This window comes from Nicotiana sylvestris, chromosome 6, assembly GCF_000393655.2.
Source record: "Nicotiana sylvestris chromosome 6, ASM39365v2, whole genome shotgun sequence".
NCBI lineage: Eukaryota > Viridiplantae > Streptophyta > Magnoliopsida > Solanales > Solanaceae > Nicotiana > Nicotiana sylvestris.
Genome location: NC_091062.1, coordinates 133,556,001 through 133,582,367, shown reverse-complemented (window position 1 = coordinate 133,582,367; position 26,367 = coordinate 133,556,001). Strand labels below are relative to the sequence as shown.

The following is a 26,367-nucleotide window of genomic DNA, read 5'->3' as shown; positions in this document are numbered from 1 at the left end:
TTGGCATATATTAATGTCATGTGGAAGCTTACATAAGAAGAAGACTAGCATTTGTGAGAAGATTCTAGAGAGGTATGGACATTTCCTTAGGAAGAACCTAGATTCTTATGGATTTGTTAGGAAAGTCCTTGGAATCTTCTAGGCTTGTAGAAAATTCTAGAAAAAACTCTTATCTTGTAAATATCAAGGACTTGTGTAGTAATTAATATTTACACACTAGCCCTAGGAGACTAGTATATAAAGGGGGTCATTCATTTGTAATTCATCAAGCAAACAATTCAAGTTCTCTCTAATTCAAAGCTTCCTTGAACAATTCTCTTGTGTTCTTTTTTCCATTCTCTTAGCGATCTTAAAGGTAGTAAGGCTGACTTGGCATAGCAAGAACGTGAGCAAGTTGTGCAAGATCGTGAGCGAGTTGTCAACTGACGCACGTGTACTTAGTTAAACAACTAAGGACGTGACAACGTGGTATCAGAGTGAAGGTTTCAACTAAGGGAATGGCGAACAACGGAGAAATTAACGCTGCCAACACCCAAGCCAATATCATCCAGGATGCTGCTGGCAAGAGCGGCCGTAACAGAAAGAGGAATGTCACCAACAAGAGCTAGGAGGTGCCATCTGAGGTTGTGTCAAACGAAGGGCTTACATCCCAAGAACCATCTGCCATTGAGGCGAGCGAGGATGAAGTGGAGGTCCTTCCAGAGGACGTCTCGCTCGGTAAAGAATGGGTGATGAAGATGAACGCGGGGATGGACGCCGTGGAGATCTTTGGCCAACACTTAGGGAAGGTGGAAGGCACTTTTAACGTTCTTGAGGGGCACACTCTTGAAGAGATTGAGGGTATCCGAAATAACTTGGAGGGACGTACACAGACTGAGATGGAACTAAGGCAAACCATCACTACCTTAGAGTGCAGACTCATGGAGGCTTTGAATACTATCGATGCTATGAAGGCAAAGATAGAGTCACTCGAGGAGCATGTCAATGCTGGCGTGACCGAGGTAGCTAGCAATGTTATGGTGACGAGGGAGGCCAAGATCGAGGCTCCCAAACCCCTGGTGTTCAAAGGTGTTCGTGATGCACAAGAAGTAGAAAACTTCCTTTGGCACTTGGAGAACTACTTCAGGCACGGCAAAGTGAGGGACGACGAGGCCAAGATCAATACTGCGGTATTGTACCTCTCAGAGACTGTCATGCTATGGTGGAGAAGGAAGAAGGGCGACGTGGATAAAGGTCTAGGTACTATTAGCACATGGGATCAGTTCAAAGCGGAGTTCAAGCAACAGTTCTTTCCAAACAATGTCTTGTACGAGGCAAGGCGCAAGCTTAGGGAATTAAAGCAAACAGGGAGCATACGTAACTATGTCAAGGAGTTCACTACCCTTATGCTTCAAATCCCCAACCTGACCAATGATGACTTGTTGTTCCACTTCATGGACGGGTTGCAAAATTGGGCTAAGCAGGAGTTGCAACGCCGACAAGTCACTGATATAGACCAAGCCATAGTGGAGGCCGAATCATTGATGGATTTCAGGCATGACAAGCACGACAAAGGCAATGGCAAGGAGTCAAAGGTTAACAATGTCAAAGGTGGGGGAAACCGTGTCAAAGTCAAGGAGATACAACAACAATACTCCAAGACTCAAGACTTCAAAAAGTCGAGTGGTTGTCAGGGCTACGCCGAGAAAAAGGCACAGGTCGAGAAGAAGGGATGCTATATATGCGGAGGGCCACATGGCTTCAGGAATTGTCCTGACCTCAAGAGCCTCAGTGCCATGGTACGTGAGCGGAAGAAGCAGCCACAAGGAGAGAGTTCGGGAACCACACAGTTGGGTATGATCAGATTATGTGGTGCTGTCATGAAGCAAGCTATCCAACCTACCGAGAATGGCAATCAGTACGTGGATCTCACCATCAACAACAAGCCCGCTCGTGCAATGGTAGACACTGGAGCAACTCATAATTTCGTGACTGAGGCTACCGCAAAGAGACTGGAATTGAAGCTTGCTCCAACCAACTCTCGCGTCAAGACCGTGAATGCCGAGATACAGAATTCTCGTGGGGTAGCTAATGGAGTTGGTGTCAAATTGGGAACTTGGAAAGGTATGACAAACTTTACCGTAACCGTTATGGATATCTTCGACATCATACTGGGGCAAGAGTTCTTTAGACATTGTCATACTTTAATCGACCCCTACCTCCAACGTCTCTTGGTTATGGAGCGAGAAGGAGCTTGCATGGTACCTACAGTGACTATGCCACATTTCAATACTAATTGCTTAGATTTTAGCTTGTTTTAATGCAATTATCTCCGTTACTTATGTAGTTTTGTTTTTTCTACAGTACATAAGGACTGAGAACCCAAGAACATGGAAATGGAAGCAAAAAGACAAGAAAAGAGCAAAATGTAGCAAAAATGCTGGTCTGCGATACACTATGCGATTGCAGATCAGACATGCGAGCCGCAGAATGCACGTCAAATCGCAGACAAAAGCAGAGATCTGGGTTAAATCTCAAGTCAAGAATGCGGTCCATTATGTGACCGCAGAACCAACATGCGAGCCGCAGAGTGAACCGCAAACCAACCATGAAGGTCACTGAAGGACGAAGATGCGATGCAAAATGCGATCGCATTTCTGCAATGCGATCCGCATAATTGGAATGCGAAGACGACCTGTAAACTAGGGTTTCAGTCTGCGATGAGGATGTTCAAGATGCGTACCGCATACGTGCTCTGCAACAAGAATGCGATCGCATATCAGACCTGAAAGGGCATTTTTGTCCGTTTTCTGTCCCGATTTTGAGTCCACTATAAATAGTTTTATGATGTCTTTGTGGGCTCATCTTGTCTAGTCTTTGAACCACATTCCAAGACATTAATATTCCTCACTTTTGGAAGCTTTTGGGTGAAGATTCTCTACTTTGTAAGCTTTTATGACATTAAATACTCTTTGGTTTTTGTATTGTAGTATGAGTAGCTAACTTTAAATACTAAGGTTGTGGACCCTAAATGGGTGTTATGCTAATGAGTGTTTAACATTGAATATATATATAATGGTTGGTTGATATTTATTTACTTCTCATTCTTAATTTATTGTTGGTGTTTGCAAACATTAACAAGTGCCATTAACTTCTTGCTTTGCTTGGGAAAGTGAGTTAGAATTTGGTAGAAGTAAATATCAATGACTCAAGGCTTTAAACCTTGTTTAATAGAATCGCTTAGGAATAAGTGGGTTTTACTTGGCATATATTGATGGTTCTAAATTGCAACTCTTTTATATTTGGGAAAATTATAAAGAGGAAATACTATCAACTATTGGGAAATATTGGGTAGTCACTTAGACATCATTTGCATATCAAAAGAACCTTCTATTAGAAATATATCATATTAACACCGATAAGTATTACACTCCATTAAAGGGGACACAACCTTGGTTTCTTTAATCCAGTTAATTACTCTATAAATATTCCAATTAGTTGATACTTCCAAACAAACTCAATTCATACTCTTATTACTATAAAACCATTCTCTTGTTACTGTTAACCGAATAGAGATACGACTTTAGTCGAGCAACACACTATAAGAGTAACTTTTTCACACCTATTCCCTGTGGGATTCGACCCCAACCTTGTTGGGTTATTATATTTGACACCGACCGCCTTACACTATTCATTAAAGTGTAATTTGAGCGTATCAAATTTTGGCGTCGTTTGGGGAATACGATTTTGAAATTACTATTTAGTGTGTACTTTACTTAACGTCTATTTCTATTCCATCACACTTTGCTTGCTTTGCTTGGTGTTGATAGGAAAACATGTCTGAATATGGTGATGATGCGGAGGAAATGGGAGAGAATCCTTTCGCAGACATCGAGGAGTACATTGAGGCTACTAACGCCATTGTACCGCCAGCTGTTGGAGCTGCAACATTTAAAGTGGAACACGGTCTAATTCTGATGCTCAAGGCAGAAGGATTTTTCAGAAACTCTACAGATGATGATCCAACACAACACCTTAGGAATTTCTTGGGTGTGTGTGCAATGCACAAACAAAACAATGTCTCTGACGATGCCCTGAGGTTGAGATGCTTCAAGTATTCTCTAGCTGGGGATGCGAGGAAATGGCTCCAGAATCTGCCACCCAACCCTATCCATTCTTGGCCCGAACTTGTCTGGGCGTTTTTGTCCAAGTGGCTCCCGCAGAGCAAAAAGTCTGAGTTGCGGGATAAGATTTTCTTCTTCAAGCAGATACAGGGAGAGCAGTTGCATGAGGCATGGGATCGCTTCAAATTATACTTGGTGAGGTCTCCAAACCATGGTTTTCCAGATTCCATGTTGTTGGAAAAGTTTTATATGGGTTTGGATCCCATGAACCAAGCCATCGCCAAGAATGCAACTGACGGATCTTTCATGGATAAATCATTTGCAAGAGTGACACAAATCCTGGACAAAATGGCAAAGCACAACCAAGCATGGCATTCAGAGGATACTACCGGAGGAATCTCATATGGCTCTCCTTCCTTGAGCAACTTAATCAAGGAAAATCAAGAGAGGGATCAAGTGATTGCCGGGCTTGCAACAAATGTAAATGTGCTGACAAAGATGTTTACCGAGAATCAGATAAAGAAAGTGAACAGTGGAAGATGTCCAACCCATCTTAGATGAAAATTTTGAGGAAGCAAATTATATCAACAACCCTAAAGGAGGGTATCAAAGGCAACCCTACTATGGTCAAGGGCAACAAAGCCAGTGGAGGCCAAACCCGCAAGGGCAAGGCAACCAACAATGGAGAAATGATCAAGGTAACTCGCATCAAGGAAATTGGAACAACAACAACAACTTTGCAAACTGGAGCTCCAACCCGTATGTTCCCCCAAAAGGTCATTATGCAAATCAAGGGTCGTCAAGTGAGTCAAAGTTAGAAAGCATGCTTGAAAGAGTATTGCAAAACCAAGAAAAGTCTGACGCATCCATGAGAAACATGACCGAAGTTGTTGTCTCTCACACCGCATCTATCCAAAAGTTAGAGATGCAAATGAGAGACCTTTCAAGAGAGCAAAACCTAAAGTAAAAAGGGAAACTTCCTAGTGATACCATTGCGAACCTGAAGAGTGGTGGAAGTGACTCAACTTCTCACGTCACGGCAATAACTACTAGAAGTGGGAAGGTTTTACAAGGTGACATTGAGCAAGAGGTTGTTGGGGAAGAAGCCGAACAAGAAGTTGAAGCAGAAGAGCAAGGGGTTGTTGAAGTTGAAAGGGTGCCGGAAAAAGAGAAGGTGCAAGAAGTAAACCAAGAAGGGGTGAAGGAAAAGGATAAGGAGACATCAAAAGCTCCACCTCCTATTCCTAGACCTCCTCCGCCTTTTCCTCAAAGACTTATTAGAAGGGTTGATGATAGCAAGCTTGAGAAATTTTATGATATTCTAAAGCAATTGTCGGTGAACATTCCATTCTTGGAGGCTTTTCAAGAAATGCCGGGGTTTGCCAAATATTTGAAGGATTTGATCACCAAAAAGAGGACCAGAAAGAATGAGGTGGTAAACATGACTCACCGGGTTAGCTCTATTATTGCCACAAGCCCTGTCCAAAAGAAAGAGGACCCAGGAGCATTTACTATTCCATACACTATCGGGGAGCGTGACTTTGCAAAAGCCCTTTGTGACAATGGGGCTAGCATCAACTTGATGTCACTTTCCATCTACAAGCAAGCGGGATTAGGGATGCCGAGGCCAACAAGCATGAGGTTACAAATGGCCGATCGATCTATTAAGCGACTGGTAGGAATTGTTGATGATGTGATTGTGAAAGTTGGAAAATTCCATTTGCCCCCCGACTTTGTAATTCTTGACTGTGATGTTGATAAAGAGATCCCAATCATCTTGGGGAGACCATTCCTAGTCACGGGAAGAGCACTCATGGATTTGGAGCGAAATGAAATTAAGTTCCGGATGAATGATGAAGAAGTCACATTTCAAGCGAGCAAAGGTATGAAATTACCCCATGAGTATGAGAGCATTCCAGTGATAGATGTGGTTGATGAGGTTGAAGATGCCGTCGAATTGAAAATGGAAGAACAATGCCTTGGTGAGGCATTGGCGGCTATCTTGGTAAACTTTGATGGTGAGGACATGGATGGGTACATGGAGTCGGTAAATGCATCGGAGGGTCTTGGATCCTATACTTACACTCCGGCAAAGCTTTCTCTTGACTTGGAGAATAGGGCCACACCTCCTCCAAGCCATCAATCATTGAGCCACCACAACTAGAGCTCAAGCCTCTCCCGCCGCACTTAAGGTATAAATTTCTTGGCTCTAATGATACTTTACTCGCAATCGTTTCATCTTTACTAAATGATGTGCAGGTAAACCAATTGTTGGAAGTCTTGAAAGAACATAGGCAAGCCATTGGATGGACCATTGCGGACATTGGTGGAATCCCCGCGGGAATTTATGAACATAAAATCCAATTGGAGAGCAAAACAAAGCCAAGTGTGGAACATCAAAGGCGGTTGAACCCGTCAATGCAAGAGGTAGTAAAGAAGGAGATTATCAAGTGGTTGGATGCCGGGGTAGTTTACCCCATTGGCGATAGTTCGTGGGTGAGCCCAGTACAATGTGTGCCAAAAAAGGGTGGCATGACCGTGATCGAAAATGAGAAGAATGAGCTCATTCTAACGCGAATTGTGACCGGATGGCGAGTTTGTAAGGACTATCGGAAACTTAACAGTGCTACTTGCAAGGACCACTTCCCTATGCCTTTTATTGATCAAATGCTTGATCGGCTAGCGGGGAGGTCATTTTATTGTTTCCTTGATGGTTACTCCGGCTACAATCAAATCAACATCGCTTTGGAAAATCAAGAGAAAACTACATTCACTTGCCCGTATGGCACTTTTGCTTTTAGCCGGATGTCATTTGGCTTGTGCAATGCTCCGGCCAGTTTCCAAAGGTGTATGATGTCCATCTTCTCCGACATGGTTGAGGACTTTCTTGAAGTCTTCATGGATGATTTCTCGGTGGTTGGTGATTCGTTTGAGCACTGTCTTAACAATCTTAGACAAGTGCTTAAGCGATGCGAAGGGACCAACCTTGTGCTAAATTGGGAGAAGTGTCACTTCATGGTTGACGAAGGCATTGTGCTTGGGCACAAAATTTCAAAGCATGGTATTGAAGCCGACCGGGCAAAGATTGAGATTATTTCTAAGCTTCCTCCACCGACCTCCGTGAAAGGTGTTAGAAGTTTTCTAGGGCATGCCGGGTTTTACAGGCGCTTCATCAAGGACTTCTCCAAGATTGCTAACCCCATGTGCAAACTCCTCGAAAAGGATGCCAAGTTTGTGTTTGATGAGAACTGTCTTAAAGCTTTTGAGGAGTTAAAGCAAAGGCTCACCATGGCACCCATTATTGTCACGCCTGATTGGTCACTTCCTTTCGAGCTCATGTGTGACGCCAGTGGTGTAGCCGTTAGAGAAATGCTTGGCCAACGTCACGACAAAGTTTCCACCTGGTGTACTATGCAAGTAAAACTCTCAATGGGGCACAAATGAACTACACGGTAACTAAGCAAGAGCTTCTTGCTATTGTGTATGCTTTTGAAAAATTCCGGGCTTATTTGTTGGGGTCCAAGGTGGTGGTATACACTGATCATGCGGCTCTTCGATATCTCATGGCAAAGAAGGATGCAAAGCCTCGATTAATTCGATGGGTCTTGTTGTTGCAAGAATTTGACTTCGAAGTCAAAGATCACAAGGGAACTCAAAATCAAGTGGCGGATCATTTGTCAAGGCTTGAGGAAGCAGGGAGACCGCAGGGAGATCTTGAAATCAACGATGCATTCCCTGATGAGCACATATTGGCATTATCTAGCACTTTTGCTCCTTGGTATGCCAATATTGCTAACTACTTGGTTAGTGACCTTATCCCGGACGGATTGGAATCTTATCAAAGAAAGAAGTTTTTGAGAGACTGTCGGCAATACTATTGGGAGGAACCATACTTGTTCCGTGTTTGTACTGACAATATTATCAGAAGGTGTGTTCCAGAAGAAGAAGTTATGCCAATTCTCAAGGCATGCCATGACTCACCGGTTGGGGATCATCATGGAGGAAATCGGACGGCGGCTAAAGTTCTTGAATGTGGGTATTATTGGCCTTCCATCTACCATGATGCCAATCAAATGGTCAAGGCTTGCTACTAATGTCAACGACAAGGTTCAATCTCCAAGAGGTATGAAATGCCAATGCACTTTATGATGGAGATAGAGATCTTTGACGTGTGGGGAATCGACTTCATGGGCCCCTTTGTAAGTTCTTGCGGGATGAAATACATCTTGGTAGCTGTGGACTACATGTCCAAATGGGTTGAAGCAGTTGCCTTACCAAACAATGAGGCAAGGAGTGTGACCGCCTTCTTGAAGAAAAACATATTCACTCGGTTTGGCACTCCTAGAGCCATCCTTAGTGACGGTGGATCTCATTTTTGTAACAAGGCATTCTTGGGGATGCTTGAGAAGTATGGCGTAAAGCACAAGGTGGCCACACCTTATCATCCACAGTCAAGTGGTCAAGTTGAGGTTTCCAACCGGGAGATCAAGAGCATTCTAGCAAAACCTGTGAATGTAAATAGGACCGACTGGTCAAGGAAGCTAGATGATGCATTGTGGGCATACCGCACGGCCTACAAAACCCCTATTGGTACTTCTCCTTATCGGATAGTCTTTGGTAAAGCATGTCATCTACCCGTGGAATTGGAACATAAAGCTATGTGGGCATTGAAAAGGCTGAACTTAGATTGGGCTGAAGCTGCAAATTTGAGGTTAACACAACTCAATGAAATGGAGGAATTCCGGTTCCATGCTTATGAAAGTGCAGTTGTGTACAAAGAATGGATGAAGTTTGTCCATGACAAGAAGATCTTGAAAAGAGAGTTCAAGACGGGTGATTGGGTCTTGCTCTTTAACTCAAGGCTCAAATTGTTTCCAGGCAAGCTTAAATCAAAATGGTCCGATCCATTCAAAGTTGTCAATGCCTCTCCTTATGGAGATGTGGAATTAGAATCAACAGATGGGTCCCAAACATTCAAGGTAAATGGCCAACGTATCAAGCACTACTTGGGCACTGATGGAGAAAAACATTTGGTGGAGCAGCTAGCTCTCAAAGATGGTCCATGCCCGACCATTGAGTGAAACCAAAGGAACATCAACTTCGTCGTGTCGCGACGTTAAATCAAGCGCTTCATGGGAGGCAACCCATGTGTGGTAACACTCTTTTGTTCTATGAATTTTTAGTTTTTGATAGATAGATTTATTTGAGAAATTTAAAGTGTGTGTCAGAGTGCAGGGGATTCAAAAGATCATAACAATTGGTACGAATGCATAAAAAGTGGAAGAAAAACCACTAGGTGAATTCTGCTGCACAAATGCGGTCGCATTTTAGCTATGCGGACCGCACTCTGACCGCAAACCTAAGCAGAGATTTTGGTTAAAATTGTGGTTGAAAATGCGGTGAGGTGGTGCATTATGCAGTCCACATTTAATTTATGCGACCGCATTTTGCACCGCATTTGCCTCCCTTCAGCTTGGTCCTTAACCTCATCGCATAACACACATGCGGTCACACTGTGTGTTATGCGGTGTCCTATCTATCGCAGAATCGACAAGGTAAGTCCGGATAACCCTCTCATCTCTCACTCACTTAAAACAAAACAAAAAAACGAAAAAAAAGGGGGAAGAACACGAACGGACTTCGAACCAAATCAAGCTCAAATTGTGTGCAACCAAAGGACTCCATTTGTCACACTCATTGTCCCAATCATCAAACTCTGCTGGTATGAACCCGTTTCTCCCTCGTTTTATCTTTGATTTCCACCGTAGGTTCAGAGATTTTTCATTTAAATCCTGTGCAAAAATGTGTTTAGATGTTTGTGTAGTTGCTTCTCTGTAGTGTAGATGTTTTTGGGTTGAAAATAATTTGGGGTACGGGGTAGAATGAAATAGGACCGCCATTGTTGAAAGCTTGGGTGACCTGTGTAGAAGAAGGCATTTGCGGTCCGCATTTTGGCTGCACAACTAAACCCTAAATCTTCTGAAGAAGATAATGAAGGCATCTGCGGCCCGTATTGTGAAAATGCAGACCGCAAATTCACCGCAGAGTGATACAGAGATTTCAGTTTTGAACCATATATCCATGTCAATTCTGCGATGATTATGCGGTCCGCATAGTGGTTCGACCGCATAACTCACAGCAGAATGACACCACCAGTTGAGACTATAATATCTGCGACAAGTTTGTGGTCCGCATTATGGTTTTGTGATCGCAGACCAGATCGCATTTTCTTTCTTGCTTTTGATTCGTCTGTATCTTCTCTGTATTGTTAATGATGTCACTCACTCTTCACCATTGTGCAGATATGGGTCAAAAGAGACGCTCATCAAAGCGGGCTTCCACCAGTAAGCGATCACGGATAGAGGACAACGTGCCGAGCCCCTCCCAGTCTGAGGCGGAGGAGCTCAGGCCCTCAATCAATATAGAGGCTGAAGAAAGAAGGAAACGAGGTGAAGATTTACAGCTCCAATTTGGGGTTGATGGGTCCAGGGAGGTATTTAGAAAAGGGCTCACAAAACACAAAATCCTGGGCGAGAAACAATTAAGCTTGAACGGGCTCAAAGAGAAATACCCCCATATCCTGGAAAACATAAAAACACGGAGATGGGAGAACTTCACTCAGCCACCCACGGAGTACAATGAGACCCTTGTGAGGGAATTCTATGCATCCTATGGGGCCTCCAGGACGAAATACCACAAACGCAATAAAGTTTTCACCGATCAAGTGCTTGTCCGGGGAAAGACTGTTTTCTGCAACATTGAGGCCCTTAATGAGTTCTACGTCAAAGGATGGAGAGCAGGCACAGCTGAGTACACTGAAAAATTCAAAAATAAGGAGAATGAATGTGGATGGATTGCCTCAGTGATAGCAAAAGGGACTCCCGCTTGGGTCGATCCTCAGAACAAGATATATAAGGAAGATCTCACGAGAGAGGGTCGCTACTGGCTTAGTTTTGTCATTTCTCGATTGGTACCAACTCAAAATGAAACTGAAATAGCAATCGAGAAGGCCCTTCTGATTGCTTGCATCATGACTGGTATCAAGATAGATGTGGGAGCGTTGATCTTCCAAGAAATAGGGATCCGAGCAATGCAGCATGCAACTTCACTTCCTTTCCCTTGCCTGATCACAGCTCTGTGTAAAGCTGTGAAAGTTCCCATCCTGCCAACTGATAAAACTGGAAAGGAAACGTGGGATATTGATATCACACGTATCATGGATATCTCTTGCATCACTGTTGTTGTTGCCCCATCACAGGTTCAGGTCCATGATCTGATTGATCTAGAGCACAGTGACTCCCAGACACCAGTGACTCCTCAGGTTACAGTGGCCCCCACTTCCACTTCCGAGCCTGCTTCTCAATCCACCACTGTCCAGCCTGCCATCACCATTCCTGCTATCTCGAAGCTTGGTCTACTGGCTCAGCATGCCAATGCCAAAGTAGATCAGCTTTTGAAGACATTGCCAAATCTAATCAAACAAGCCCTGACACCCATGCAATCCTCAGTGACGGCCCTCCAACAGCAACAGTCAAAATATGAGGATCGTCTACAGCAACTTGAGTTGAGGGTGGAGAAGATAGAGCGGGGTGAAGTTAGTGGGTTGCCTGGACTCAAGAAGGAGGTTGCTTCTATGAAGACCGAGCTACAAAAGATGCAGAACTTAGAGTTCGATCTATCATCCCTCCTTCCCACAGATGGTGATCAGGTGACGGCACAGCACCTCCGGACTTAGGTCTTGACTTCACTGCATTGATGACTGATACTGCCGGAGCTTCCCAGCCTAAAGCCCCTCCAACCCATATTGTGATCCATTCTGGGGAGAAGTTCGGAGGTTCTGGTAAATCAGAAGATGAGGAGAAAAATAGGAGGAAGCGAGGATGAGGAAAGTTCTGGATATTCAAGCGATGATGGCCCTCAAGATAAAGGAAAGCAGATTGCGGATGCCTCTGTCGAGGATGCTATTATTGAGGAGGCTGCTATTGCAGAAGTGGAACAAGTAGATATGCAGACAACAATCCAGCGGTCTCTAGTAGACATGGCCAGCCCTATAACTCCATCAGTCACCCCGCCATCAGTGGGCGAGAGTAGCAGCTCACAGGCTCCAGCACCAGCTCCAGCTCCAGCTCCAACTCATACTTTGGACCAGCCTGAGAGCATTACTCCATCAGGAGAGGTCACTCCTCAGACCGAGCTCTCATCGGTCCCAGCTTCCACATCCGAGGGTTACCCCTCCAGTACTCAGCCAGCTACTGACTCCCATAGCACTTAGTGTGCCTCAGGGAGCCCCCCTCAAACTCATCTCTCTATTTTTATGCATTGGGGATAATGCATGCTTTTAGTTTGGGGTGGAGGGTAGCATTGTAGATATTTTTGTGATATTGGAAACTGTTGTACATATGCATATCTTTATGTTACAATCAGACTCTTGTACTTATGTGTATTTTGATTTTGTGTTCTGTATATATTAGTATGACTTCGGTACATAAGTTGTGTTATGAAATTCGTGATGATGTTAATATTAGTGTTTGTTTTGTGTTCATAATAGCATTGTGTAAATATGATATTGTTGTCCATATAAAAGAAAAACAACAAAAACAAGTAGATAGTGATTAGGAATCAATTCCTCCTGGTTTTTCTTCTCCCGGTTCTTTTCCAAGGGTGTAATAGTAGAACCAGGATCGTAGAATGAATCATTTTGACCGGTTTGGTGTAATTTCCTAGTATCAAGCATGTGTGTCTGTACATAGCATATACCCTTCCACATATATAAAAAAAAATATTGTTTTTGTCGACTTTTCCCGATGATGGATAGATTGACAACTTTCTTAAGGGAATTAGTCTTTGTGATCAACTTTGTGAACTTGAGGCTCGCTCTGTGACTCTATGGCGACCTAGAGTTATACATGTGTCTATGATGAAAGCCTTGAGTTGCCAAGTGTTGACTCGAAAGCGTCAAATTATGTGAATGAAACAGTTCGTGTACCATGTGTGTGTGAGTTCTCTGTGTGTATATAACTCTCATGTTTACTTCTATCATCTAGAACTTGCCCGGTTGGTTTTTCAATGCTAATGATAGTATGTTTGATTGGAGGGATGATCTTAGGCATTCTTTGTCTTATTTGCTAGACCTCTGTAGCCTTTCAAGCCGACCTGTACATAAATAATATCACTAGTACCCAATTTGAGCCTTTAAGCCTTTTCTTTGGCCAACTCATTACAAACCTCTCCTTTTTTGTTTTGTAAAATAATCCCCTCTCTTGAACCCGTCCCTCCTTGAACATTGAGAACGAGGCTAAAAGCCTAAGTTGGGAGTGGTGTCGCAGTGGAGATTGGTAAGGTTGTACGTTGAGTTAGGACCACATGCCTCAAAAGTGTTTGTTTTAGATTATTCAAGCTCCAAAAGAGAAAAAAACAAGAGAAAGATTTGTGTACAAAAAAAAAAAAAGAAAAAAAAAGAAGAGAAAATATGTGTATGTATATAAAGTATGGAGCCTTGAATAAAATTAGAAGAGGTATGTTAGGTGGTTCTATATTGGAAAATAGACGCAAATGAGGCTATGAGGGCTTGAAAAGAAGCAAAGTAAAAAAAATGGAAAATTGTGAGTAGTGTTCAAGGAGGGTGAAGTCACTTGTACCCAAATGTCTATCCAACCCTTCCCGAAACCTACATTACAAGCTTAAAAAGTCCTTATGAGACCTCCAACCGAACATTCTTGAATAAGCGGTGAATTAAAATAAGGGCAAGCTTATGGTATGAAATGTTGTAACACTTGAAGTTCTTTCTGAGAGTGAGTGTATTTGTAAACTGTCCCTTTTTGTTGTCCTTATAAATATTGTGATTTTGGGACCTTCGTTCTAGTGAGAGTACATGAACTGTGGAGTTAAACAAAAGTTGAGCTTTTGAGTCAAATGCAATTGCACTCAGCTGAGGGTAACATTTTGTCGCAATGTCTGAGGCTCAAGGTTCACAAGTTGATTAGTTTTCCTTGTATATACTATCAGTTTAGGAAGGGCAAAACAATTATAGATGCATGCTTGAAGTACTAGCAATGAACACCACCCATAGTCATTATCGTTTCATGTTTTGTAAATAAAGTCTAGAATAGGCTAAGTTTGTTTTAGTTGCTTAAGGACAAGCAAGAGTTTAAGTTAGGGGTGTTGATGTGTCGGAGAATTTCGGCACATTTCAATACTAATTGCTTAGATTTTAGCTTGTTTTAATGCAATTATCTCTGTTACTTATGTAGTTTTGTTGTTTCTACAGTACATAAGGACTGAGAACCCAAGAATATGGAAATCGAAGCAAAAAGACAAGAAAAGAGCAAAATGTAGCAAAAATGCTGGTCTGTGATACATTATGCGATCGCAAATCAGACATGCGACCCGCAGAATGCACGTCAAATCGCAGATAAAAGCAGAGATCTGGGTTAAATCTCAAGTCAAGAATGCGGTCCATTATGCGACCGCAGAACCAACATGCGAGCCGCAGAGTGAACTGCAAACCAACCATGAAGGTCACTGAAGGACGAAGATGCGATGCAAAATGCGATCGCATTTCTGCAATGCGATCCGCATAATTGGAATGTGAAGAAGACCTGTAAACTAGGGTTCCAGTCTGCGATGAGGATGTTCAAGATGCGGACCGCATACGTGCTCTACGACAAGAATGCGATCGCATATCAGACCTGAAAGGGCATTTTTGTCCGTTTTCTATCCCGATTTTGAGTCCACTATAAATAGTTTTATGATGTCTTTGTGGGCTCATCTTGTCTAGTCTTTGAACCACATTCCAAGACATTAATATTCCTCACTTTTGGAAGCTTTTGGGTGAAGATTCTCTACTTTGTAAGCTTTTATGACATTAAATACTCTTTGATTTTTGTATTGTAGTATGAGTAGCTAACTTTAAATACTAAGGTTGTGGACCCTAAATGAGTGTTATGCTAATGGGTGTTTAACATTGAATATATATATAATGGTTGGTTGATATTTATTTACTTCTCATTCTTCATTTATTGTTGGTGTTTGCAAACATTAACAAGTGCCATTAAATTCTTGCTTTGCTTGGGACGGTGGATTAGAATTTGGTAGAAGTAAATATCAATGACTCAAGGCTTTAAACCCTGTTTAATAGAATCGCTTAGGAATAAGTGGGTTTTACTTGGCATATATTGATGGTTCTAAATTGCAACTCTTTTATATTTGGAAAAATTATAAAGAGGAAATACTACTCAACTATTGGGAAATATTGGGTAGTCACTTAGACATCATTTGCATATCAAAAGAACCTTCCATTAGAAATATATCACATTAACACCGATAAGCATTACACTCCATTAAAGGGGACACAACCTTGGTTTCTTTAATCCAGTTAATTACTCTATAAATATTCCAATTAGTTGATACTTCCAAACAAACTCAATTCATACTCTTGTTACTATAAAACCATTCTCTTGTTACTGTTAACCGAATAGAGATACGACTTTAGTCGAGCAACACACTATAAGAGTAACCTTTTCACACCTATTCCCTGTGGGATTCGACCCCAACCTTGTTGGGTTATTATATTTGACACTGATCGCCTTACACTATTCATTAAAGTGTAATTTGAGCGTATCACATGGTACCTACAATGACTATGCCACACGAACAGAGCCAAGCACAACTCTCAGCTATGCAGGTTGTCAAGGGGATCAAGAAGGGGGAGCCGACGTTCGTGGCAACCATCACAAGTTTGGAGGAAAACAAGAGTTTTCAAGAGACACTTCCGCCTTGCATAGAGAGGTTGCTTGAGGAAAACAAAGATGTCATGCCCGAGGAGTTGCCTAAGCACCTGCCGCCTAGGAAAGAAGTGGATCACAAGATTGAGTTGGAGCCAAGGGCTAAGCCACCCGCATTTGCCCCATATCATATGGCACCTCCCGAGCTAGAGGAGCTCAGGAAACAATTGAAGGAGCTGCTAGATGCTGGTCACATTCGCCCATCAAAGGCACCTTTTGGCGCACCAGTATTGTTCCAGAAGAAGAAGGATGGATCGTTGCATTTATGCATAGACTACCGAGCACTTAATAAAGTCACCGTGAAGAATAAGTACCCGATCCCGCTCATTGCTGACTTGTTCGATAGACTTGGGCAAGCCAAGTACTTTACCAAGGTGGATCTTCGAAAGGGCTACTACCAGGTTCGCATTGCGGAAGGGGATGAGCCAAAGACAGCATGTTTGACGAGATATGGAGCCTTTGAGTGGTTGGTGATGCCCTTCAGCTTAACCAATGCACCGGCCACATTTTGCACCCTTATGGACAAGATCTCCCATCCCTACCTTGATCAGTTCCTGGTAGTCTACCTAGACGACATAGTCATCTACAACAACACCTTGGAGGAGCACATGGAGCACTTGAGGAAGGTTTTCCAAGTCTTGCAAGAGAACGAGCTATACATCAAGAGGGAGAAATGTGAGTTCGCACAATCAAAGGTGCACTTCTTGGGCCATGTCAGTAGCAATGGAGAGCTACGCATGGACGAGGCTAAGGTACATGCTATCCAAGAGTGGGAGACACCTATAAAAGTAACTGAGTTGAGATCCTTCCTTGGCCTTGTTAACTACTATCGTCGGTTCATCAATGGATACTCAGCAAAGGCCGCACCATTGACTGAGTTGTTAAAGAATAACAAGCCATGGGTTTGGACGGATCATTGTCAAAAGGCATTTGAATGCCTTAAGACAGCTGTAACAGAGGAGCCAGCCTTGGCATTACCTGACTTTGCCAAGATATTTGAGGTGCACACAGATGCCTCAGACTTCGCCATTGGGGGTGTCCTGATGTAGGATAAGCATCTCATAGCATTTGAAAGCCGCAAGTTAAATGAGACGGAGCGGCGTTACACGGTACAAGAGAAGGAAATGACTGCCATTGTGCATTGCCTTCGTACATGGAGACATTATCTGCTCGGGTCAAGGTTCGTGGTCAAGACTGATAATGTGGCTACTAGCTACTTTCAGACACAGAAGAAACTCAAACCAAAGCAGGCTAGGTGGAAGGATTTCTTAGCCGAGTTTGATTATGCGCTGGAGTATAAGCCGTAAAAAGGTAATGTTGTAGCCGATGCCTTGAGCCGGAAAGCCGAGCTTGCTGCAATCACTTTAGCGAGATGGGACATTCGGGAGGCTATAAAAGAAGGCATGCAGCATGATCCAGCATCCAGACAGCTTATCGAGTTAGCTAACAAAGGCAAGACGAGACTGTTTTGGATAGAAGACGGCCTACTACTTACCACAGATCGGCGGGTCTACGTTCCTAAGTTTGGAGACATTAGACGACGGATCATAAGGGACAGTCATGACACAATGTGGGCTGGTCATCTAAGTCAACGTCGCACTAGGTCCTTGGTTGCGTCAGTCTACTATTGGCCACGCATGCGAGATGACATAGAGTGCTATGTGCAGACTTGTCTTGTCTGTCAACAAGACAAGGTTGAACAACAACCCGGAGGACTTTTGGAGCCACTACCAGTTGCAGAGCGTCCATGGGAGAGCGTGACTATGGACTTTATCACTTGCCTACCGAAGTCTGAGGGTTATGGTACTATTATGGTGGTCGTGGATAGATTTTCCAAATATGCCACCTTCATGCCTGCCTCACCGGGTTGCACAGCTAAGGAAGCCTCCAAGCTATTCTTTAAGAACGTGGTAAAGTATTGGGGCTTACCAAGGCATATCATCAGTGATCGAGACCCCCGCTTCACTGGGAACTTTTGGAGAGAGTTGTTTGACATACTTGGCACGGAACTGCACTTTTCTACTAGTTTCCACCCACAGACGGATGGACAAACGGAACGAGTCAATGCCTTACTAGAATTCTACTTGAGGCATTATGTAAGCGCGCATCAGAAAGATTGGGCAAAGCTCCTAGACATCGCCCAATTCTCTTATAACTTGCAGCGGAGTGAGTCCACTAGGCGAACACCATTTGAGCTAGCCACAGGCCAACAACCGCAAACTCCACATTTATTACCAACCGCATTCGAGGGAAAGAGTTTGGGAGCTTATCATATGGCTAAAGGATGGGAGGAGCAGCTCGACACTGCTAAGTCCTACTTGGATAAGGCAGCTAAGAAGATGAAAAAGTTTGCGGACCGTAAGCGGCGTCCCACATACTACGGAGTTGGGGACATAGTCATGGTGAAGTTTAACCCAAGACAGTTCAAAGCACTACGGGGCATGCATCAGAATCTGATTCGCAAGTATGAGGGGCCATTTAAGATCGTCGCCAAGGTAGGCAAGATCTCATACAAGCTTGACATGCCATCGTATCTTAAGATCTACCCTGTCTTCCATGCCAGCATGCTTAAGCCATATCATGAAGATAAGTATGATCCGAGTAGGGGCCAATCAAGTCGGGCGCCAATGACTATCACCGCCTCGCATGATCGGGAGATTAAGGCTATCATAGATTACCAGGCCAGGCGAAAACAAGGGCAAAAAGCCACCGCTATGTTCCTCGTCCATTGGAAAGGGCAATCATCGGAGGAGGCCACGTGGGAACGATATGAAGACTTGTGGCAATTCAAAGATAAGATCCGAGAGTTTATGTAGCAGCATTGCGCCGCGGTCGTCGCAATATTGGGTGGGGGAGAGTGTGATGACCCACCATGTTATCATGCCACATAGGCGCCATTTGGCATATATTAATGCCATGTGGAAGCTTATACAAGAAGAAGGCTAGCATTTGTGAGAAGATTCTAGAGAGGTATGGACATTTCCTTAGGAAGAACCTAGATCCTTATGGATTTGCTAGGAAAGTCTTTGGAATCTTTTAGGCTTATAGAAAATTCTAGAAAAAGCCCTTATCTTGTAAATATCAAGGACTTGTGTAGTAATTAATATTTACACACTAGCCCCTAGGAGACTAGTATATAAAGGGGACCATTCATTTGTAATTCATCAAGCAAACAATTCAAGTTCTCTCTAATACAAAGCTTCCTTGAACAATTCTCTTGTGTTCTTTCTTCCATTCTCTTAGCGATCTTAAAGGTAGTAAGGCTGACTTGGCATAGCAAGAATGTGAGCAAGTTGTGCAAGATCGTGAGCGAGTTGTCAAGTATCGCACGTGTACTTAGTTAACAACTAAGGACGTGACATGGAGATGAGAAGTGTAAGAGATGGGATAAGGATGTATAAATTCAACATTGTTGGGAAAAATGAGCGATGGACAAAATTTAGAGTGTAAATTCCATTGAAGAGTAGAAGTGAGGTTTGAGATTAGGGCATGTCCCACCTTTACCCCATTTTTGGTCCCCAAAATGGGAATTTTTCCATTTTGGAGACAATTTACTCCAATCATTCCCCAATTTGTTTCCCCAAACTTTTTTATATTCTTCCTTATCTTCTATATTATATTATTACCTTTCATTTCAATTTTAATTTTTAATTTCCATTAAATAAACTCCATCTTTTATTTTTATTAATTTATAATTTCCATAATTAAAACAATTCCATAAAATTTTAAATAATATAATTTGTAAGCAATTATTATAGATTAACTAATAATTCAAATAAAAGTGAAATCATTGTGATACAAGATTAATTAAATACATATTACATAACGATAAAATTCATTCGAAATACTAGATAAATATTCAACTTCAACCTCTAATATTCTCTCATAAATGATCTATTAATGCATTACGAAGTGCAAAATGAGCATATTTGTCCTTAATTATTCTATGTCGAAATAAAAATTCTTGAAATCGTTGATTTTCATCTACTGCTATTTCTACATAAAAATAATAAATGCACGAAAATTAATTTATCAAAATTATACACCAAAGTTAAGATATAATATTAATATTATAAATACATTACATAAACATAATTAGGTATATATAAAGAGATAAATTAAAAGATTAAATAAAATAATAATAATAATAATAAAGTGATGAATAGTAATGGGGGAGATGAATAGTGTACCCCCATATTTGAGGGAATACTATTCATCCCCCATTTTGGGGACAAAAATAGGGGAGGGTTGGAGCTAAATTCCCCCAAATATTTCCTCCACTATGAGGGATTGGGGCAAGGTTGGAGATGCCCTTAGGGTTTGAGGGATAGAAGAAGAGTGGAAGTGAAGATTGAGAAGAGAGAGAGAGAGAAAGAGAAATTATGGAGCAGATGAATGGTGAAATTGGTTGAATGGAGTTTAGTTGCGAGGGAGTTAGGTGATGCGTAGAATAGGGACCCTTTTTTTGCCGTCAGCTGACGTAAAGGACGATATCAGGTTGTTGTTTTTTTAATGTTTTTATAATTCTCCTCCTAATGTGTGATATTTACTTTTAAGTCTCAATTAATTCAAATTCACGTAATTGTTGAGGACATGACTCTTGATGAGAAAGTATGGATGTTGAAGATTAAGGTAGAGGGTTATTTCCTTATTACTATTAGATTTTTATTACTACCCGATGATGTTTCTGTTTTGGTTCTGTTATTATCTAGTTGTTGTTACTGTCTGGAGCCTCTTCCTGATTTGAAGAAGCCACGTCTTAGAAATGAATTTATATTTAGTTCAATCCATTCTTCTGCAAATCCCAGTTTCCTCAGCATAAAACATAAAAAAGGCCAAGAGACGTTGTCATAGGCTTTAACCATATTCAGTTTAATCACCACATTAGCTCCTTTCTTAGGTTTGCCAACATCATTGATGAGCTCTTATACTAAGAGAATGTTTTTAGTTATGGCTCTTCCTTTAACAAAAACTACTTTGAATTTGAGTGATGATCTTGGGCAACATCATTGATTGTAATGATAAAGAATAGGGTGTGGGTGACAAGCATTTTATAATTGAGGTAAAAATGATTGAACAAGTTTCATCATGCTTTTCTGCAGGTTAAGAAAGGAGAGATTCGGCCTCCAAAGGTCAAGACAGAAGATCTCAACAAATCTTATGTTTAAAGACCAGTTAAACGAGGTTAACACAGGTACTTGATAGTTTTTTATTCCTCTCACAGTTATGTGAATCTCATCCAAGCTTAGGAACTGACTTCTTAAGGGTAAGCTTCACGCTTGTGTAAGGATGTATCCTTTGAGAAACTAATTATTGAGCAGCAAATTATTATTTGCATTCAAGTGTGGACCTGCCCGGGAAGATGGCAGCTCTTGGTATTCTGTTCTGCACTGGTTACCTTATTCGATCATCAGACTTCCCAATGTGAAATCTAGATGGAGAGAGAGAGAGAATCCACGTTAAAATAAGCTCACAGATTACTTCAGGGCTGGAGTGAAGAGCCACAAAAGCACCTGTTAGGAACTCTTAAAAAAAGGACCGAGAACTACATAGGGGTTCTGACACTCAATTCCTTTAAAGCGGGAGAGGGGTTATGTAGGCAATAGCCATTCAAGAAATGTAGCGGTTGCTGGACCAAGAGAGAGAGCTGGCGAAATTCACCTCTTAGAGAATGACATGGAAAGACTTGACTGAATTACATTTGATGTATTTTCAGTATTCTCTAGCTCCAGTTGCGTAAATGACTCTGCGTATGCAAAACCTGAAACTAATATACATTTATTAAGGTAATGTACATATACAGATATACTGAAGAAGCCATATTCGCTTTCCCCTACATTACATCTCGATATTTCTGCTAATCTTTCGTCAGTAGTCAAACATGCTGAAGTTTGCAAGAATATATGGGAGTTAAAGATGTAGACTTCAAATGGCCGTTGGTCAAGAGAAATTGGTGCTTGCGCACATGGAAGAAGAATGAGAAAGAGAAAAATTGTTAAAAGTTAAATTCAATCGAATTCTTGTTCACTCTAAAAAGGTCGCCTATACACCTCAAGACGTCAACCCCCAAATCAAAAGTGAAGGTGTACTACACCTTCAAATAACTCATTACAACACAATCTCCACAACTCAACAAGGTACTGTTCCTGACGATAGTTTGTAAAGCTGTAGAATGAAAGAATAGTCTAACATTCTACTGATAAAAGTAAACTGTTTTTGAAGAAACCCAAAGACGTAGTCAATGGCGGAAGCTCAATGCATTGAGAGAATACTAAACATCTAAAGGCGCTGCATGCAATAAACAAGGAGCTTATGCTGTCAACTGAGTTTCTAAAATTCTTACAGGGAAGACGAAAATAAAAAGCATAAATAGTAGATGAGCAGCTATTCGTATCTTTTTCTTGCCCACGTGGAAGTAACATTTTACAAGGCAGCAATACAATTACACAAAGCAACCACCTCTATGATACATGAATTACGACAGCTATCTTCAGGATTATAAATCTCAGCAATCATATGTGGGGGACGACTCGAGTCCTCTTCTACCGTAGACAAAAATGATACACCCTAAACGAGGGAAAAAAATATGTAGGATTAACAAGGAACAAAATACAATAAAAACCCAGCACTACCCACCCGGAACTGGCTTTTAAAAAGGAATAAAATACAAAAAAAAAAAACCACCAGGAACTGGCTCTGCATCATGATAAAATCCTTCTACCTGCTTGTGGCTCAATGTACAAAGGGCAACTATCAGAAACCCCGAACTGCTCTGCATCATGATGTATCCATGTGCCTGCAACTTCCAATATCTAAATCTGATCCTCTGAAAGCATCTTTTCTGTGGAAGAATCCCCAAGGTGCCTCAAGCCTTCCAACTTCCCAAGAGGATACGTATCTCCGTGGAACTCTCTGAATGGTGTCATGCTATGTACATATCACTGGAAATCCTACATGTAAGCATGAGCCTGGAAGTATAGCAAAATAATCGAACTATATTCTAAATCCAAGCGAGAGAACCTCGATCGTTGGCAACTTGAGGACGTCCTCTAGTTGGTGTAGGTGGTCTGTTAGCATTTAGCTCCTATCCCAACAGTTGTAAGAGTGATTAGATACACATCAAAGCAAAGAATATGCGGGTCGAAGAAGATCTGGAAATAACAAACCTGCATCCAAGTGTCCTCTATATGCCGCTCAGGTGAAGTTTCAGGAGATGTTGCTGGCGGCAGCGGGTGAATAAGTTTTGGAACCACAACAAGATCTCTACCCAATACCAAGATAGCACCAGCATTATTAGCAGTACCTGTAGAAAGGAAAAAAAAAGAACATTATATTTTGCATAAAGATAAAATCATATATATAAAGTAGAAAACCTCCAAACATCCAAAATTTGTAACATCATACCACAGTAATTAGTGGCTGAGAAAAGTGTAATTAAATGTCCCTGAGCAAATCGTTCAAATCCATCCATCACACATTCATGCGCTCGGACTATCAGTTGAAGATCATTGTTGTTGCAGAATTCCATCACACGATCAGGCTGCATGTATGCAAGTGTTTACATTAGTGCGAAAGGAAATGCTAGAGAAACTGCATCACGCTAAAGACCCCTGAGACAGGATAGCAGTGATATCTAATATTCAAGCACCACATAAACTGAAGTACCAAAACTCCAGTTCAGCAAACAGATAAGTGACTTCAATGACATATGAGTTCAATTGTCTTGAATGAAAAGAGCTTGGACATAGAAATTAAAAACGTCCAAGTTACAAAGATGGAAGGGGCTGCAATTTGCACAAAGCAAACTCAAGAAAATGACAGCCCATAGAATGTCAAAGTGGAAAAAGAGGGCAGATGGAGCAATCTTAATTTTTATGTTTGAAATATCATATCTTTCTGCAATGGGCCCTCTTAAGTAACTTCAGTTAACTAATAAGAAAGTTGCAGGTTTCCAAACTAAGAGACAATAGGTGAAAGAAAACAAAAATTTCCACTACCCCAAAAAAAGATCAGGTGAAAATTAACTCCCTGAAATTGATATGGGAAGAAAATTACTCACCCCAAAAGTGACCAATCCTGGACCTCTTGCATTTGGTCTTAATCCTTCAACGCTATCATTTTCTGTTGGGTCAGACCTAGAAACACACACTGATGTGAGAAAAAATGAGTATTTAAAGTCAATGAAGGAAGCACAAGAGAAGAGAGAGACTAACCACAATAAATCCATACGAACAATTGATCCAGCATCCATAGTGATAGGACGCTGGATATTTTCTATTTGTTCAACATGATTAATTGACCTTCCAATACCACCATGCATACAGATTATCTTTTTCTCGATTAATGCTGCCAGAGGAAGCCAGTTGAACAATCTATTAAATCGATGCCATGCCCAAATTCCATCTCGCTCACCCTGTTGCATAAATGGACATCAGTATCTAGCTTGACAGGAAGGACAAGCTTCACCCAGTAAATCATAACATACCATCCGTTCGATGCACTCAATTCGAAAGCCGAAAAGCGCATTAATATCTGCAGCTTCATGGTTCCCACGAATTAGATGTACATTGAGGGGATACTCAACCTAAAGCATCAAGTTATGATCATCAAAATCACAGAGTAACTAAGAAGTTGAAAGCATACAAACATCCAGATATAAGAGTACCTCTAAAGCAAGAAGAATTAGACACAAGAGGTACCTTTAAAGCAAGAAGAAGAGTTATCGTTTCCAAACTGTGCTGGCCCCTGTCAACATAATCTCCTAAGAAGAGGTAGTCAATATACCTGGTATTCACTTACCAAAATTAGTATCAAACTAGAAGAACAAATCTTGACACATCAAACTGATCTAAGTGATAAATCAATCCAAAAAATGGTACAAGTCTGCGGGAGCCAGAATGACATGAGAGGCAGCAAATAGACACCAAGAGAATATTGTGACAGCCTCACCTGGACCAAGTAAAGCGTCGCTTAGAATATAAGTTTTGATGTATATAGGCTACATAATCTGCTACATGGGATATTTGGTTATGCTACATAACTTTTACGAAGAGGTTTCTCATCTTTTCCCTTTAATTGAAGACAACAGGATTTTACAATCAAATGGTTCCACAGCACAAAAGCCTAGTATATGGGAGACAAACACAGCCAAGATGAGGAATACAGTTATTATTCCTAATTTGAGCAATTGGGGATAATTCGGACCTTGTAAACATTACGAATTAAAAAAGATTTTCGGCTGGGTCAAATAATGGGTTTGGGCAAATGAACTGGGTGTTTTAAAATGTGTATTGGCCCTCCACTTGTTGATTTTGATGATGGGTCCGGGTCTCTTAACGGCTGAGTGATATTTGTGTTCAAATGTGTAACGGTAGGGCTATACACAGTCGAATACTCAAATGGAGGGTAGATATGAACAACTCTCAAAAGCAGAGGGGTAAATATGACCGTTTTCCATAAAATCAATATCAGAATTCTGATAGCCGTACCGAGACACCAGACAGTTATAACACGCAAACTGCAACGCCCGCAATTTTCAATCAAAATATCCAAAATAAAAAGAGGGTAAATCGAAAAAATACTGCAATCCAAGGAATTTATGCTGTCAAACGGCTTGGACAGATAATAAAACAGGTAGAAGCTAGATCGAGTCAAGCCACTTACGATATATCCCCAGCAGTCGATGGGGAACCATACTCATCGAAAAGACGCATAAGATCCCCAAATTGCCCATGCAGGTCACCAAATATCTTAATAGGAGCCCTAAGCTGTAAAACGCTAGGTTCACTCGCAAATATTTTTTCGGCACTGTCACAAAGATCAGCCATCTCATTGCAGTCCAAGAAAAATTGCCGCCGAACAGGCGGCTTCCAGCCTCGAGGCTTCAAAAGATGGGCAATCACCTGAGACAGTAAGGAAAAGAAATGATATAACTAACACAATGCAGTTATTTGTCTTTATACGAGTATAACAGCTTAAGTTATAAAGATGATGGCAGTTACATTTTCTTTCAGAATGGTTATGGACTAGTTACCCTGATTGAATCAAGGCAGAGAGTCCAATTGTATCCCCCCCACCCCCCACCCCAAACCAAAAAAAAAGGAAAAACTCTGACCTACCCTACAAGGCCACAAGACACAAACAAGGAAATAAAAAAAAAATTATTCTCCCTCTCTTTCTTCCCCTCAAAGTACTGTTACACACTTTTACTCTCCAGTTCTTCATTCAACTTCTTAGAGACCTAGAGTTCTACTCACTTCTATGTTTGGAACCAAATTTCCTAGATGAAGCAACAAAATTTCACTTTGCTGCTTCTAAAATTTCCTTTTGGATTTTTCTTCTTTCGTCACTTCATGATTAATAGAACCTGGATGAATTCTGGCTCTAATAGTTGCGCCCATTCTTGAACTGTTCCAAAAGGGTCAGCTCATGCTGAAGGAAGCATCCTCACTTTAGAGATCAGCAAATCTTTTTCTTTCCAT

At 41.6% G+C, this 26,367-nt stretch overlaps 1 protein-coding gene and 1 pseudogene across 1 annotated transcript; one reads left to right on the top strand and one right to left on the bottom strand.

The window, feature by feature from the left end:
- Positions 1 to 7,543: 7,543 nt before the first annotated feature.
- On the top strand, positions 7,544 to 8,197 carry LOC138871311 (uncharacterized). Its single transcript, XM_070149184.1, has one exon. The coding sequence runs from the start codon at positions 7,544 to 7,546 to the stop codon at positions 8,195 to 8,197; it is 654 nt and encodes a 217-aa protein (XP_070005285.1).
- Positions 8,198 to 22,239: 14,042 nt separating this feature from the next.
- Positions 22,240 to 26,367, bottom strand: part of LOC104242266 (serine/threonine-protein phosphatase BSL3-like) — a 40,353-nt pseudogene continuing 36,225 nt past the window's right edge.

Excerpts from the sequence above, each read along its gene's own strand:
- LOC138871311 (XM_070149184.1), top strand. The coding sequence starts at position 7,544 with ATGAACTACACGGTAACTAAGCAAGAGCTTCTTGCTATTGTGTATGCT.